The sequence below is a fragment of the Bos indicus x Bos taurus genome, chromosome 1 (genome assembly GCF_003369695.1).
Source record: "Bos indicus x Bos taurus breed Angus x Brahman F1 hybrid chromosome 1, Bos_hybrid_MaternalHap_v2.0, whole genome shotgun sequence".
NCBI lineage: Eukaryota > Metazoa > Chordata > Mammalia > Artiodactyla > Bovidae > Bos > Bos indicus x Bos taurus.
Window position 1 is genome coordinate 72827616 of NC_040076.1, and position 16427 is coordinate 72844042.

The 16427-nt window shown below is 35.6% G+C and overlaps 1 protein-coding gene across 5 annotated transcripts in view; it reads left to right on the forward strand.

Annotated features, from left to right (window-relative positions):
- ATP13A3 (ATPase 13A3) overlaps positions 1 to 16427 on the forward strand; it is a 79436-nt gene that overhangs the window by 38140 nt on the left and 24869 nt on the right. For all 5 annotated transcript variants that reach the window (XM_027538097.1, XM_027538062.1, XM_027538089.1 and 2 more), the window contains 13 exons: positions 3159 to 3309; positions 5790 to 5906; positions 6519 to 6536; positions 6680 to 6833; positions 6930 to 7050; positions 10483 to 10607; positions 12273 to 12448; positions 12984 to 13106; positions 13184 to 13263; positions 14186 to 14228; positions 14317 to 14426; positions 14708 to 14804; positions 15720 to 15792. In XM_027538097.1, the coding sequence (XP_027393898.1) occupies positions 3159 to 3309; positions 5790 to 5906; positions 6519 to 6536; positions 6680 to 6833; positions 6930 to 7050; positions 10483 to 10607; positions 12273 to 12448; positions 12984 to 13106; positions 13184 to 13263; positions 14186 to 14228; positions 14317 to 14426; positions 14708 to 14804; positions 15720 to 15792 (1388 nt within the window). The remainder of the gene's footprint in view (positions 1 to 3158; positions 3310 to 5789; positions 5907 to 6518; positions 6537 to 6679; positions 6834 to 6929; positions 7051 to 10482; positions 10608 to 12272; positions 12449 to 12983; positions 13107 to 13183; positions 13264 to 14185; positions 14229 to 14316; positions 14427 to 14707; positions 14805 to 15719; positions 15793 to 16427) is intronic.

A 16427-nucleotide genomic window follows, 5' to 3' on the forward strand; every position in this document is an offset into this window, starting at 1 on the left:
GCCGCCTTTTGGCCTCCTAACATTGTTTCCAAGATTCCTCCATGTTGATACGTATAGATCCAAATTATTAATCTTAACTATTGTTTAGTATGCCATTGTGTGACTAAGCCGTAATATTTGTGCTTCAGCCCAAGGGCAGTTTCAATTTTTTTCCAGTTTTCCTTCCATACTCCTAAACAGTATTGCAATTAAAGTTCTTAGGGTTACAACTCCTGTGAGTATGTGGTTGAGTTTGAGTAAACCCATTTCTTCACAGTTTCAGTACTGGATCATACAGCACATGCATGGCCACAGCTCTAGTAGGTACTGTCTGCTTACTCTCTAAGTGATGGTGCAAACTCAGTCTCCCTCAGTGTATGGGTGATCCTGTTGCCCCACATCCTTGCCAAACTTGGTTTTGCCAGACTTCTAATTTTCCCAAATGAATAGCTATGAAATGTTATTTTATTGTGGCTTTGTTCGGAGTTTCTTCATTACTTATAAAGCTGAACATTTTTTCACATTTTTGGAAGGAGGATTATTTGGCATTCTGTGTATTGTCAGTTTATATCCTGATTTTCTTTTTTAATGATGTTGTTTGTCTTTATCTTATTCATTTATTAGAAGTCCTTTGTATTTTCTGGGTGATAATCTTTTTCAGTACTATGCGTTATGAAAATATTTCTCCCGTCTTTTTTTTTTTACTTTATTGCTATCTTTTGATGCTTAGAAGTTTTACTACTATAGTTGTGTTTTTGCTGGTTTTTTCTTTTCCTCTCTTGAAAGTATGGAATTTTGGTTTATACAGTTTGAGAGACTGTTGTTTGGTTCATGGATTGTCAGAATCGGCACATCTTGGTAAATAGCATATCACATTGTGAACTTACTTATCCCTAATGAGGCCTGTTGCTTTTAATTCTGTTTCATCGAATATTTGTGTGCTTACATACCAGCTTGCTCTTGCCTAATATATACCTATGTATCTTTTTTTTCCATCTCTTTTCACTCTTTCTCTGCCATTGTGTTCACATTTATTGTGATTTCAGGTATATTTGAAATTATTTCTACCACCGACTCTCTTACCCCAGTTCCCACACAGTTTTCATATTTCTCTCATTTTTTTCAGAATTTATACATCCTAATCTTTATTACTTGCCTGTAAGTTACTAATATTCATATTTAGAGTCTGTGAAGGTTTTTTTTGGTTGTTTTTTTTTTAAAGATTTTATTGCTTCTGTTCTAAGTTTTGGTTTTTTGGCCCCAAGGCATGTTGGCTCTTAGCTTCCTGAACAGGGATCGAACCTATACCTCCTGCATTGAAAAGTGAAATCTTAACCCTGGACCGCCAGGGAAGACCCTATGGGTGTCTTTATTAGTTTCTAACTCCATAAAACCTATGGACTGTAGACTACTTTTACCTCCCTTTTTGTATGCATTTGTTGTATAGCATTTTATGATTTTTATGATTTTGGTTTTGTATACAATCTACATGCTAAGATGTACCTAGGTTGATGGATGGCTTCGGTAACCAGTTTCTTATATCCCATTCCTGTGGATTAAATTGCCATGTTTGTAGATGTCTTAGTCTTCTTTAGTAATTTTTTTTCTCCTTTGTTGTTTAAAAAATACTTCTCTATGCTTGATTTCTGCAGTTTCACTATGATCTCTTTTTTTGTTTGTGTGGGACTAATTTTGCTTCTTGATTCCAAAGATTCATTCTTTTCATAAATTCTGGAAAAGAGTGCAGCTTCTTTTTATTCCCACTGTGGCTTTCCCCCCATTCTTTCTCTCCATCTGGGAATCCTAACCATATCCTGGATAATAAATTTTATTTGGTTTTTTTTCAAATCTGGCTCTCTCCTTTCCCCACCATGGTGTCTTGTTCTTTTTCGAAGTCTGTAATTTTAAAATGCCTTCTTTGCATTCTTTCAGATCGCCATTCTATTATCTCCAGTTTATGGGATTCTAATTTTGTCTTTGTTGTGTCTGTTGAGTCATGAGAATTATTTCCTGGTTCATTTTTAAATTATGGATTCATCCTTAGCAGAATTTTTTTGTGAGACTCCTTTGTAGCTGTGTTGTGGGAGTGCCTCTCCCTAGAGTTTTGACCTTTCTTGGCCAAAAGTAGTGTCAGTGGTACCAGGCAAACTTTAATGTTACTTTTATAACTTGGGGATTTCTGGACTGGACAGAAGCATATATATTCAAACCCAGATCCCATCCTGAGCAGCTTAATGGTTTAGAGTTCAGGCCCTAACACCAGACCTCTTGTGTTTGAACCCTTGCTTTGCCACCTGTGTGCTGTGGCTTGGCAAGTGGCTTAAACCCTTCGGCTTCAGTTTCCTCATCTATAAAATGGTGATAATAAACACCTTTCTCTGGTATAGGATGAGATGAGGCAAATAAATTTAAAGTTCTTTGAATAGTGCCCAATACATAGTAAATATTACATAGATATTAATTATTTTCTTGAACTTTGGGTGAGGGGAAAGAGATAAGCTTATTCTTACGCATTTGAGTCTATGGGTGAATCTTTTCTTTTTCCAAGGTTGTATTTCTTCAAGAGCGTCTTGGTGAGAGGGATTCTCTCAGTTCCAACTTCCTACTTTGTATGTGGCCAGGGCTTTGTCTCTTGTTCTTGTGTGGTTATTAAAACCCAAGGCCTTAAGGGTACTGAGAGGGCTCCCCTCCCTTCTTCCTTCTCCCCCCGTAGTCACAGCATCTGTTTAAGGTCACACCCTTTTGGTTGTCCTTTCGCTGTTTTTGGCACTTAAAATTTTCCCTTTCTTTCTTACAAGCTCAGTTTTGTATTTGAAAGGTAGTGTGTTACACAGTCATTTTATGTTTTTGCAAGAGAGTTTTTGTGTGTTCTAATTTGCCATATGTCCATAGGCAAGAGTTTTAATTATTATTTAGTATGTAGTATTTTCTGTACTGGTATGTCTGGTCTAGTTATTTAGAATCTAAGATAATACTGTATTTTACTCATGTATAATAATTTTCATGGAAGAAAATGTTTTTGAATGTCAGAATCTATAATGAAATGAATACATGCAATATGTACATAAATGCAAACATTTTATTTCTACTTTTAAAATAATAAAACCTGAAAAGTTCTGTTAAACTACTCTCTTCAGTCTTGGGGTTTATGAGTCTAATTCAGTGCATTTTCTGTATAGTTTTCTTTTGCCAGAAGAAAAGGTTTGCAGTGAGATGTTGGTAAAGTCTCAGTTTGTTGCTTGTATGGCTACTTGTCATTCACTTACAAAAATTGAAGGAGTGCTTTCTGGAGATCCACTTGATTTGAAAATGTTTGAAGCCATCGGATGGGTAAGTTCAATGTTTTAAAGTACAGTTAACTTCAGGAAAATAGTAAAAATTAACTTGCAGAAGAATTATTTCTTCAACTTGTTTTGATTTTGGTCTGTCTCATATAAGGAACTATGTAATTTCTAAAGGTGTGTCACCGGGGAGATAGTTACAGTTGTGTAGAAATTCTGTTTTAGTTTAATTGACTCATTCAAACAACCTTTCATAGAGGAAGACCTTTAATAGAGGACCTGCTCAGGGCCCTGTTTTATGTTTACAGGATAAAGCGGAATCAGTATCTTGAGGCAGTAGGTCTAAGCAGTAAGGTGATCTCAGTGACTCAGTTTGTTGGCCATAGGGAAGAAGTATAGAGTGGTCATGTGTCTTCAGTCCCCACGTTCTACTTCCTGTGTCCTTTCTCTCTCTCTTTCTCAACACACACATGTCCACACACACATGCTCACAGAGGTTTCTGTTTGTTCACTTCTTTGTTTTGTCATTGATTATTTTAATTTCTGAGTGCTTGCTCTGATTGTTAGTGTTTCCAGCATCCAGTTCTTGTTTTACAGGTATTAGTTTGTATTTAAAGTTCCCTTCTTGCTTCTGAATTTTTCATTTTCTCTAGGTTCAGTTTTTTTCCCCCTTCCCTATACTTAATCGTCTCCTTTATACTTTTTTAAAAAATTGAGGTGTCATGGACATCTTCTTGTTGATTTTCAGTATATTTCTTCATCCTACTTTCATATTTGAGAGTGAAGGTTTGATTTGATACTCTGGGTAGGTGCTGCAGCAAGGTTTTTATCCTTGCCCATATGTATGTTGGTCCTGAGAAGTATGTTGGTATGTTGGTTTTCCTGGGAAGGGTCTTCCCTGAATGGGAAGGCTGCCTGGGGGAGCCTGTTGTATTGGGGCCCCATCAGCAGGCCTTGAGTTCAGGAGAGAAGCAGTAGTCTTTTGGTTGCTTTCCCACTCTCTTCCACAGTGCTTGCACAAGCAGTACCCTGGAATACTGCCCCTCATTTTAGCAGCCCTTCCTCCTCTCAGGGATGTAGTTTATCTCTCTATAGGTATGACCTCTGTGACTTTTTTTTGCTTTTGCTTTGATAAGCTATTCTGACTGATAAGTTTGATCCCACCTCTCCTCTATGTCCTTTGTGTTTATCCTGGGCTACTGTTTCCTTATTGCTGTGTCCACCATTGTATTTCAGTTCTACTCTGTTTACTTTTACAGTGTTATTTCTTTTCCTGTGTGTTTGGTTAATATTTTGAAAGGTGGGGGTAGGGGGATGAGTGACAAAGTTCTCTGCCGTCTTCTGAAAGCCCACAGTAAATACTCATCAACTTTAATTCCTTAAAAGAGGCCCACTTCTTTTATAAAGAGTAAAACAAAGTGTAGTTGATTCATCTTGATATTTTCTAAAGCTTTTCTCCAGCTGATTTCAGTAGATTTATTGCTCTGTATGTGACCCTTAAAAAGTGGGCTTAATAAGTCAGTTTGTATAGTAAATAGCATGCTTTTTTGACTCTGAGATGTTTTGATATCTGATCTTAGCACAGAGTATCTATGGAATGTTTTTACATAACTAGGCACTGCTGTTATTTAAAGTGATTAATACCATGTAAGATGCATGACAATTTCAGAGGTGTTAAAATGTTTCTTAAGAATTGTGTAAAATTGGCTAATTCAGCATAGCTCTCTTCCCCATCATTTTCCCACTCATGATTCCTTCACTTACAGAGTGAAATTAGTTTCTTATTCATATATGTGTATTCAATATAAGTTTTTTTATTGAATTTTCCACCAAAAATAGTTTAATATTAAATTTCAAGGAGCTAGGATAATTGTGCTTTAATTAGATGTGTTCAGACTGGGAAAACTGGGCTTCCCTGGTGGCTCAGTGATAAAGAACCCACCTGCCAATGCAGGAGATGCAGGTTCAATCTCTGGGTCAGGAACGTCCCCTGGAGAAGGAAATGGCAACCCACTCCAGTATTCTTGCCTGGGAAATCCCATGACAGGAGCCTGGTGGGCCTACAGTCCATCAGGTTGTGAAAGAGTCGGACATGACTTAGCGACTAAACAATAACAACAAGCTGGAAATCTAAATTTACGATTCCTACCTCAGTGAGGTCCTGACCCAGTGGTTCTACTAAACATATCTGAGCTCTGCATATATTGAATCCTCTCCTGTTAGCAAGGAATCTCTGGATGATAGACTAAAAATTTTTGAAACTGCAGGGACCTTCTGTATTTTACAGAACTAGTCTCTAGACTTAATTAGTTATAGGAACAATATTAGAAGTTTTTCTCTATTTCTTTACTGACCTCTGCCTCCCCTCTCCCACAGGTTACTAGGACTTTAAAACTAGCTTTATTTATATTTTGTTTTACTTAAAAAAAAAAAAAAAACCTTAACTGAAGATAGCCATAATGTTTTATTTTAAAATGGAACCAGTGAGTTGAATTTATGAGTTTCATGTGTTGATTGTTTTCCTTTCAGATTCTGGAAGAAGCAACTGAAGAGGAAACAGCACTTCATAATCGAATTATGCCAACTGTGGTTCGTCCTCCAAAACAGCTGCTTCCTGAATCTGCACCTGCAGGAAGCCAAGAAATGGTATGGAACTGCTTGATAATACTTTCGGTGCTCACATTTTCTCCTCATTTTAAAATACTGCTGGAAGATGGAATCACACGTCCTTTTTAAAACTCTAATGCAGATATGAATATCTTTACTGCATTTATCAGAAACTACGCCTGGCGTGTTGGAGGCATTCCATGTAAAACACTGAGATTTAATTCTCAGTGCTGTTCTTTAATTCCTGCTTACCAAGCAGCTTAGAGCCTTGTGATTTAGATACATGGTGGTGAAGACTTTTAGTTTGCATCTGTATTCCTAGGATTTAATAAAAAGAATATGTGGAAGCCTTTGTTTTTAGGTTAATTTTTGAATATATACCTCTTAGTTCATTTAAGAACTTAATATGTTAATATTCCTAGAATAGCAGAGTGTTTTAAAATACTGAAGAATAAACTTTTCTTTTTTAAGAAATGGGAGCTAGTAGAGAAGCAATCTTAAAACCTGACTTTGAAATATTAAAAATTCTGTGTTGTTTTCCAAATAATTTTTTGAGGATACGCAGTTAATTTTTTTTTTCACTTGAGTGTGTTAATTGACTTAATCTGTACTTTTACTTTATTCTTTTTGTCTTGTTTTTTTTTTTTTTAGGAGCTGTTTGAACTTCCAGTAAGTGAAGAATGTTTACTCATTACCTAAGTATATCTTAAAAAAAAATTCTTTTTAATTGCGGTATAGTAAATATACTGGTATATCTGTTTTAATTCTTTGAAAAGTAATGAATGGTTTGTGCATCTTTTGAAATTCCGTAGGCTGTTTATGAGATAGGAATTGTTCGCCAGTTCCCATTCTCCTCTGCTTTGCAACGAATGTGTGTGGTGGCCAGGGTGCTCGGGGACAGAAAGATGGATGCCTACATGAAAGGGGCACCAGAAGTCATTGCTGGTCTTTGTAAGCCTGAAACAGGTAAGGACGCAGCAAGGCTTTGAGTGAAATTCTGATATTTGTGTAAGCTGGTAATCACAGTTCTAACAATGACCTCCATTTTCTCTTTTTTAAAAGTTCCTGTTGATTTTGAAAAAGTTTTGGAAGATTATACCAAACAGGGCTTCCGTGTGATTGCTCTTGCACACAGAAAATTGGAGTCAAAACTGACATGGCACAAAGTGCAGAATGTTGGCAGGTAAACGTTGATGAATGGTTTTGCCTACAGTTTTTCCAATAAGACATCATTTATGTTTATGAAAGTCTTGTGCAATCATTTATATTCAATTTATTATTTATTAAGTAAATGATTATTGGATATGTGCAAATATATAGCATAATTCAGTGTTTTAGGCAATTGAGATAAAAGTATAACTCCCTGGAACTATTTTTAATTTATTTTTTAAATGTTTATTGAGTGCCTGCTATGTGTTGGGCATGTTCGAGGAACATAATTATGTTTTTGGTAAACATACTTCTACAGAAGTTTATTTTCCAATGATCTACAGTTATTCCTTGGTATCTAAGGGGATTGGGTCCTGGACCTGCCATGCAGATTCAACTGTGGATCTTGTACTGATAGTATTTATTGAAAAAAATCCATGTGGAAGTGGACCCACACAGTTCAAACTTATGTTATTCAAGGGTCAACCGTACTTGCTTTTGCCTAGTAGTTGAAACCAAGTGCTCATTTGACCAGAGTATCATGAGTCACAATAAATACACCTTCCACCCTCACCGCCAAAGGTCAGATGGCCATTACCAACATCACATTTACCTCCAGTTATAGCTGTATTTCACATTCAAGGATTGTCCTGTTATAGTAAAACTAATCTAGCCTGATCTTTTGAAAATAACACTTTTGGTTAGGAATATTTTATGCTGTACCTAGCATTTCAAAGCAGAAGGAAAGATTTATTGGCTCTCCTGCTAATTCTGCCTATCAAATAGACTTTTCTTTTCACATCCCCACCGTCATTGTCTCTAATTCAGGGACTTAGCTTTTTTCTCCACTTTTTCTTTTGTCTAATCTGTGTACCACACTCTGTCCACTGAGAGGTCTTTAACATTCAAATCTTATACCAGTCTTCTACCTGGAATTCTTATAATAAATGGCTCCCCATCACCTTTCAGAGGAGTTCTTGATCAAGAATATAAATCAGGAAAGAAACAACGAAACACTTAATTTTTAAAAAAGGGTAAATGATACAGATAATTATCAGAAGAGGGCATATAAGTGGCCACTGAACACATGAAAATAATGAGACACTTCAGTTTTGGGGGAACTACAGAATTAACCACAACCAGAGTTTTTTCTTAAAGTTTACAAAATTCAAAAGATTGATGATATCAAGTGTTAGCGAAGGCTTGAGAAAAATTTAACAAAAATACTGCTGCTGAACTATTGTAAATTCATAAAGAACTTGCATAATACCTATTAAAATCTAAATTTACTTATGCAGTTTGACCCAGCATGTACAGTCCAAGGAATTCAGCCTAAAGAAATATGTCTATGTTAGATAAGATTCAAGTTAAAATAGTGTAAATATCATAAATATGATAGGGGTTAAATTATGAAGCATTAATACTTCTTTTAATTATTCTGAGCTCGTTAGATGAAAAGCGAAGTGCAGTGTTTATAGTGCAATTCCATTTTTCTGGATGAAAATTAAGGGAGTGGAGTGGATAGCTAAATAATAACTGAAAGGAAAAGCAACTTTAGGAATTCTACCCATTAAAAGAGAATATTAGGGGGGATTTGGCCTAAGAAGGGGCATAAAAAAAGCAGCAGTAATCAAATGGTTTGAGGCATATTTGTGATTAGGAGCCACACATGTAAAATACTGTATCCTAATTCCTACGAAGGGTACATTAGAGTTGCCTTTCTTTATAGCTTTGCCTTTTGCCACTCCTCCTCCCAGACCTTAAAGACTGAGAATTGAGTTGCCTCTAGTTCTTGAGCCTCTCTTTCAGGCAACCTTCCAGCCTTGGACCAACTATTCCGTCTGCCCAGGATACCCTACCCTCCCTATCAACTCTTCTCTCTCTCTGATTCCCTTCCTCATCTTTCAGTCAAGATCGTCTCTGTGTTTCCATTCTACCTGTGGGAACAGGTTTTGGGATTTCTCTTATAGCTTGAACCTGTGTATCTTGAATTGATTATTGTACTCTTCATTAATTAGAGGGCAAGATTTCTATGACTGGTATCATTCATAGAAGAGTTGGGAAACCGACTGCAGGCAGAAACCAGTACCGGAAAATGGTTACAGAGCTTTGACCCAGTAGTTTCACATTGGCACAGCTTTGTGCTTTGAAATGCATTTTCAAGTTTCAAGACTTATTTCTCCTGTTACCTCCAGCAGTATCATTTGTATAAAGTTTTCTAATTATTCTCTTAATATCTTTACCACCCATTGTATAAATTATATAATTTTAAAGGTATTTAGACTTAGTTGCTGTTTACTTAAGCACCCTTATAGTTTAATTTTGTGTAGAAAAATCACTTGGTTAATCCAAGTCTGAAATTTTGGTCCCTAATTTCAAGCCCTGCTTTCTCCATTGAAGAGAGTATTTCTGTAATAGAATCCTATTACTTAGGATTAAACCTATAGGTTTAGTTTAAGAATGCTGCTATCGCTGAACAGACTTCTCCATTACAGTACTGAAGCACATATTATTTTTGTGTGATCTCTTTGCTTGCATGTCTGTTTCCCCACAAAAGGGTCTTGAGAGGAGGAAGAGTAGTAGTGTTAGTCACTCAGTTCTGTCTGTCTCTTTGTGACCCCATGGACTGTAGCCTGCCAGGCTCCTTTGTCCAAGGGATTCTCCAAGCAAGAATACTGGAGTGGGTTGTCATTGCCTTCTCTAGAGGATCCTCCCAATGCAGGGATTGAATCCAGGTCTACATTGCAGGAGGATTCTTTACTGTGTGAGCTACAGGGAAGTTGAGAGTAGAGATCATGGCTTTTCATCTTTGACTTTCCAGTGACTTGTGTAGTACTTGGTGCATAGTAGATAATCACCTCTTTGAAGGAACAGCATCTTGATAACTACTGAAAATTAACATTGTAGAAGACCCATCTCTGGGTCCTGAATAGATCTCATTGTTGGACTGCTAATAGTTTTTGCATCGTACTTCCAAGATTAAGATTTTGATCAAGAGTTTTATAAAATTCCCCAAAGACTTGATAGTGAATTCAGTATAACTGTTGAATGTGCCTGTGGTACAGTTTTTTCCTTTTCTCTTAACATTTAAATTAAGGTATGTTGTGTGGGAGGGCAGTAAGGAATAGATATATTTTATGTTCATTCATTTTGTAGGTAGGATACAAGATGAATATTCCTTAGTACTAGAAGAGTTCTGTGTCTTATTACAAAGATATACATTTCCTAAGAATCTTTATATACCCATGTTTCAAAGGGCAGAATTTAATTTCAAAATGTATTTCTTGGGAATTACTTCTTCAGATTTAAATTTTTTGAGGTTGAACTCACAAACTTATACATTTATTCAGCATATAAAATGTTTTTAATTTATAAGTGATGGCTATTTTAAATTGCATTATCAACAAAGTGAACAAATGCTTGTTCTCTTGACTAAATCATTACGTTAAAATTTCTTTTTCTGCAGAGATGCCATTGAGAACAACATGGATTTTATGGGATTAATAATAATGCAGAACAAATTAAAGCGAGAAACCCCTGCAGTACTTGAAGATTTGCATAAAGCCAACATTCGCACTGTCATGGTCACAGGTTAGACTGTAAAAAAGGACACACAAAAAAATTGAGTGTGATTCTTAGAGTTCACGTTATCCAATATTAAGGAATGATCAGTGCATTATAAAAGCCTACTCGCTACTATAGAATTCCATCTAATACTGCATTATTATCTTATAAGTCAAGTAATTAGATTTATCATAGAGTATCTCCATCCTACGTTGCCCTGTTTCAGCTCTGAATACTTTTCTAAGATAGAGGACAACTTCACAATACACTTTGGAAATCCTTTAGATGTGTTTATAATAAGTATAATAAACTAGTGGAGGACATACTATAAATATTTAGCTGTGCTCTTTTTTGTTATCTCTCTTTAATCATGTTTCTTATAGCATTTATTTTCCTTTGCTTGTGTTAGTTATTTGTAGATTTGTTTTCTCTACTAGAATATAAGATTTTTGAGGATTAAGAATATGATTGACTTATTTTGGGATTGTCTATAATTTTTAGAACTGTGCCACCAGATACATGGGAAATGATTGGTTAGAATTATATTTTTATATATAGAATAGTACATGTATTATTGTTTGAATGTGTAATAGTGAAAAGAGCCATTTTTTGGTTTCTTTCTTGACTACTGCATTCAAAGGATTCTCTTGGTGTTAACACTGTTGATAATATTAGATAATTACCATTTCTTAGCTGTATGAAATTGTGGCAGCTCTAAAGTTTTCTTTCTTAGCAAAGAATCAGATTTAAGGCATTCACTTTATAATGTTTATGTGTTCAGTAAGAGACTTAAAGAGAAGATCTGTGTATGTTTTTATGTTTAGAAACTCTGAGGTCCATCTGATACCAGATAGCTTAAGTAACCAAATTTATTAGCGTCCCAGCAATTCTTGGTTCTAGTGACTTTGCTTCAAAGCTCTTTCTGTCTGTATCGCTTGTCCTTGCTGTCTTGCCATGACAGAATATGGTGTGTCCCAAGAGGATCTGTCAGGTCACAGGAAGACATGCTTGGAAACAGTGGGTAGGATTAAGGGAAGAGGAGACAGTAGTACCTCTGTTCTGGTAGCAGTGGGCTCCCCAAACCTTTGCCTGCTTCTCCTGTACATTTGTATTTTCCTCCTTGATCTTGTCTTTACCAGTGTCTTTAATACTTTCCTCTCATGACTGAGAAGTTGTCTGTCTTGCTTCTCTTTATGTTTTATAAAGATTGTATACTTGTTACTTTGCCTTTTTTTGTTTTTGTTGTTTTTGTGTGTGTATGTGTGTGTGTAATCTTGCCTTTGTAATTGACTTTTTTCTTTATGTTGTGCTCATATTCTTGTATAGATTACCAGTCACTCCTTGGTTATTTCAACAATACTTATTGAGCACTGTGCCAAGCACTGAAGGGGTACCCCTAGTGCATGACTCACAAAGGTTGAGAATGTATTTGACTTTAACAGTTGTGGGTGAGAATGTTCTGACTATTTAGTATCTATCTTCTTTTGATTTGAGGCTTCCTTTGATATATGTATGTCCTGATTAACTTTTAACTCCAAGATAACTTTTAAATTCCAAGAGTAAGGACTATACATTAACTTCATTTTGCCCAGCCCACTCATGGGGGCTATAGTAGATTCTCAGTAAATACTTGTTTAATACATTTATATTTTCATTTTAATGTTAATGTATTTTCAATGTTTTGAAAATTAGGTGACAACATGTTGACTGCCGTCTCTGTAGCCAGAGACTGTGGAATGATACTACCTCAGGATAAAGTTATTATTGCTGAAGCATTACCTCCAAAGGATGGGAAAGTTGCCAAGATAAATTGGCATTATGCAGACACCATAACACAGAGTAATGATTCATCAGCAATTGACCCGGAGGTAATGTCAAGTAGAGTTTTCTTTTTTGAAGCTTGCTTGTTTTAATTTATTCTGAAATAATAAAAAGTGGCGCATTAAAACTCAACAAAACAAAAAATTAACAAAAACAGAAGCCTGAGCCCTCTCCTCAGAGACTTGGATTCACTAGAATGGGGCCAGATGGAGTATCTCAGTGTTTAAATTTTGATGTTTGTAGCCAAAGTTGAAAAGCACAGTTTTATACTATAAGAATCCCAAGTATTTATCTTATTTTAAAAGTAGTAGTAAATGGTGCAGATGGTCCATGATATTTGGCTCATGGATCATTTCAAATTGAAGCTGATATTTAGACTTCCATAAGTGTTATTCTTTAAACAAACAATATAGATGGATTATCTTAAAATTGAATTTTCTTTACCATTCAATAAATGTTTAACACAGCATTTTATATAAAACATCAAATGCAGAAATTTAGTTTTGGGTCAAATATATTCAAAATAGGATTCTTTTACTTGATCTGGCTGCCTAAATACTGTTCTGGATATCTTATACACAGGCTATTCCAATTAAATTGGTCCATGATAACTTAGAGGATCTTCAGGTGACTCGTTATCACTTTGCAATGAATGGAAAATCATTTTCAGTGATTCTGGAGCATTTTCAAGACCTTGTTCCTAAGGTTAGTGATTTGGGTATGTATGTTTTCATATGAATATATGGCAAACAGTATGTTAAAGAAATTCATGTTTTTTCCAGTTGATGCTGCATGGCACTGTGTTTGCTCGTATGGCACCTGATCAGAAGACCCAGTTAGTAGAAGCATTGCAAAATGTAGAGTAAGTATTGGTGGGTCTTGTTTTTGTTTTGTTTTGTTGGCCACACTGCACGGCATGCAAGATCTTAGTTCCGTGACTGGGGATCCAACCCGTGTTCCCTGCAGTGGAAGCTCTGAATCCTAATCACAGAACTTCCAGGGATTTTCCTGTTTTTGTTTTTTAATATTTATGAATTGTAGTTTTGTTTTCAAAACTAGAAAAGTAACTAATATTTCATGTATATAAATGTGTCAACTCTAAGACAGGTAAACCTCTTTAAAAGAGACTTCCTGGTGGCTCAGTGGTAAAGAATCTGCCTCCAAAGCAGAAGACCGAGGTTCTCTCCCTGGGTCGGGAAGATCCCCTGGAGGAGGAAATGGCAACCCACTCTAGTATTCTCTCTTGGACAATTCCATGGACAGAAGAGCCTGGTGGGCTATAGTCCATGGGGTCCCAGAAGAGTTGGACATGACTTAGTGACTAAGCAACCAACAAGTGCTTATTTATTTAAAGTACATATCTACCATTCCTCTTCTAGGTGATATCCATGAGGTAGAGTTCATTTACTCAGCTTGATAGAAGTCATGTTGCAGTTTTAGTAAATAATGATGTTTTCAAGTTTTCAAAGGAGAAATCTTTACTGATAGCCTTAAAAGTAAGTACTAAAGACTAGGCTGGCCTGAGTCCTTTGTGCTAAAGATTAGGCAATTGAGATGTCCATGTGATAGAAATAGAACAGTGACCCAAGTCATTTGAATTGTAGGCTGGTGCTATTTGCAGAGTAACATGCCTGTGGTCATTATAATGAAAAGATTCATTAGTTAGCACTAGGGGAATCTTAGTTTGTTAACTCTTCCTAGTACCATACTGGAGGAAATCGGAAATTAAAAGTTGTGTATTTTAAGAAATTAATAAAAATCTTAACGTAATTTTTGTTTCTTAGTTACTATGTTGGGATGTGCGGTGACGGTGCAAATGATTGTGGTGTAAGTATAGACTTTGTGATTTACAGTTCTTTCTCTGGCTAAGTCAAGTACCCAGGACTCAAAAGAATCTTCTTCTTTAATCCATTAGGCTCTGAAGAGGGCACATGGAGGCATTTCCTTATCAGAGCTCGAGGCTTCAGTGGCATCTCCCTTTACCTCCAAAACTCCTAGTATTTCCTGTGTGCCAAACCTTATCAGGTAGTATACATTAGAAATCTTGCTCTATTAATACAGAAAAAAAGGTCATAGAAAATAATATGAATTTGTTTTAACGGTGTGTTAGTGTACTTGATCTGTAATGCTTTAGCAACAGATTGATTGCTACTCCTCATTTCTTCCAGTTCTGCTTTGGCTTAGTTCTTTTTGGCAAAAAGTGCATTGTTGTAACTTGAATGTTGATTTATCTCTCAAGATATAATTGTGGTTTGGAGGAGGCATTTAGAATACTTCTATTCACATGCCAACATTTGTTTTCACAGGGAAGGCCGTGCAGCTTTAATGACTTCCTTCTGTGTGTTTAAATTTATGGCTTTGTACAGCATTATACAGTACTTCAGTGTTACTCTGCTGTATTCTGTGAGTACTGACATTGCCAACAGAGATGGTACTTAGTGTTAAGACATTTAAATTAAAAATATTGGGCATATATGTTTCAATTTGAATATATTCATTAATTGTGAAACTTAAATAACTTAGCACCTATAAATTTTCCTACAGTTTACTGAATTTTGAGTAGCAAATTGAAAATCTCGTTAATCTGGAACAACATTTTCTTTAAGGCCAGCAGCTGTGGCTTCAGCCTTGTGAATAAAAGATAACTGTATTCTTTTTTTGCCTTTAGCACAGATTGGACATTTTTTTTTTCAGAACTCTTCAAAATGTCAAGCTGTGACATATTTTAGAATTGCAGTTAACTTTGCTATACATTTATAAGAAAAGGCCAGAATGAGAGAAGATGTTTCAGCTGTACTTTTAGGACTTGTGTAAACAAGTGATGTCCCTAGGTACGCCATGGATTTTGTGGTTGAAGTGATCTCACTTTAGATTTTTCTCTGAGTGAACATTGGTGAGATGCCCAGGAGTCTTTGTGAAACTATCCCTTTTTACCATATGTGGAAAATATCAGGAGGGATGGTGTTGGATATTAAGAAAGCTTCAAGATACTAATTTTCAAGAATGTTGAATGGGTAGAAGTCTGTGCTTTCTTTTTGCCAAAAAACTTTTTAAAGGTTTTTATTGAATGGATTTTCAGAAGCTACCTTTTATACTAATATATTAAATTGTAAATATGTTCTATTTCACTAATTTAAAAGCAAATGTGTTTAATTTTTAAGCAGGCCAAGTGTTATTTTGAAGTTGTCATTATTGGGGGGAAAAATTAAAACCAAGGAGGAAAAAGCTAATAAAATCAGGGGGAAAATAGTATAAAAATGGTACTATAAGAATAGTTCCTGAACTCTAACTATTTAAAAAAAAAAATCCCTTCTGTAGATCTTAAGTAACCTGGGAGACTTCCAGTTTCTCTTCATTGATCTGGCAATCATTTTGGTAGTAGTATTTACAAGTAAGTATTTTGTTTTATTACTGTTTTTAAAGCATAGGAAATTCTGATGTGGCTTATTAAACTTTGGTAAATTTACATGAACAATTATAACACAGTGCACATCTTTCCGTTTTCTATGTAAGGTTCTTTTATTTCTGATTGTTTATATTTTGCCACATTTTTTTTATTCTTTCTCCATTTTTTTCTGAAATATTTGAGAATATGTTCACATTATCATGCCCTTTTGCCACTGAATGCTTTAGTATATATTGCCCCAAACTCATTCTCTTATCCAGCTAAACACCGTTATAAAGACCAAGAAATTTAACATTGATACAATATTACCTAACTCATACCTGTGTTCAAGTCTTGTCATGTGTTCCAAAAATAACCCTTATACCCATTTCCCCCCCTAGTCTCTTGGCCCGGGATCTAGTCCAAGCTCACAAACTTCATTTAGTTATCATATCTATTTTATCATCTTTAATTCAGAATACTACGTTCAGCCTTTTGTGGGGGGGAACTTCTTGATGTTGACATTTTTGAAAGAAGATAATCAGTTATATGGGTTTGTCTGATGTATTCTCGTTAGACTCAGGCTATGCATTCTTGGCAGGAATATCAAAGAAGTGATGCTGTGTCCTCCTGAGTACATC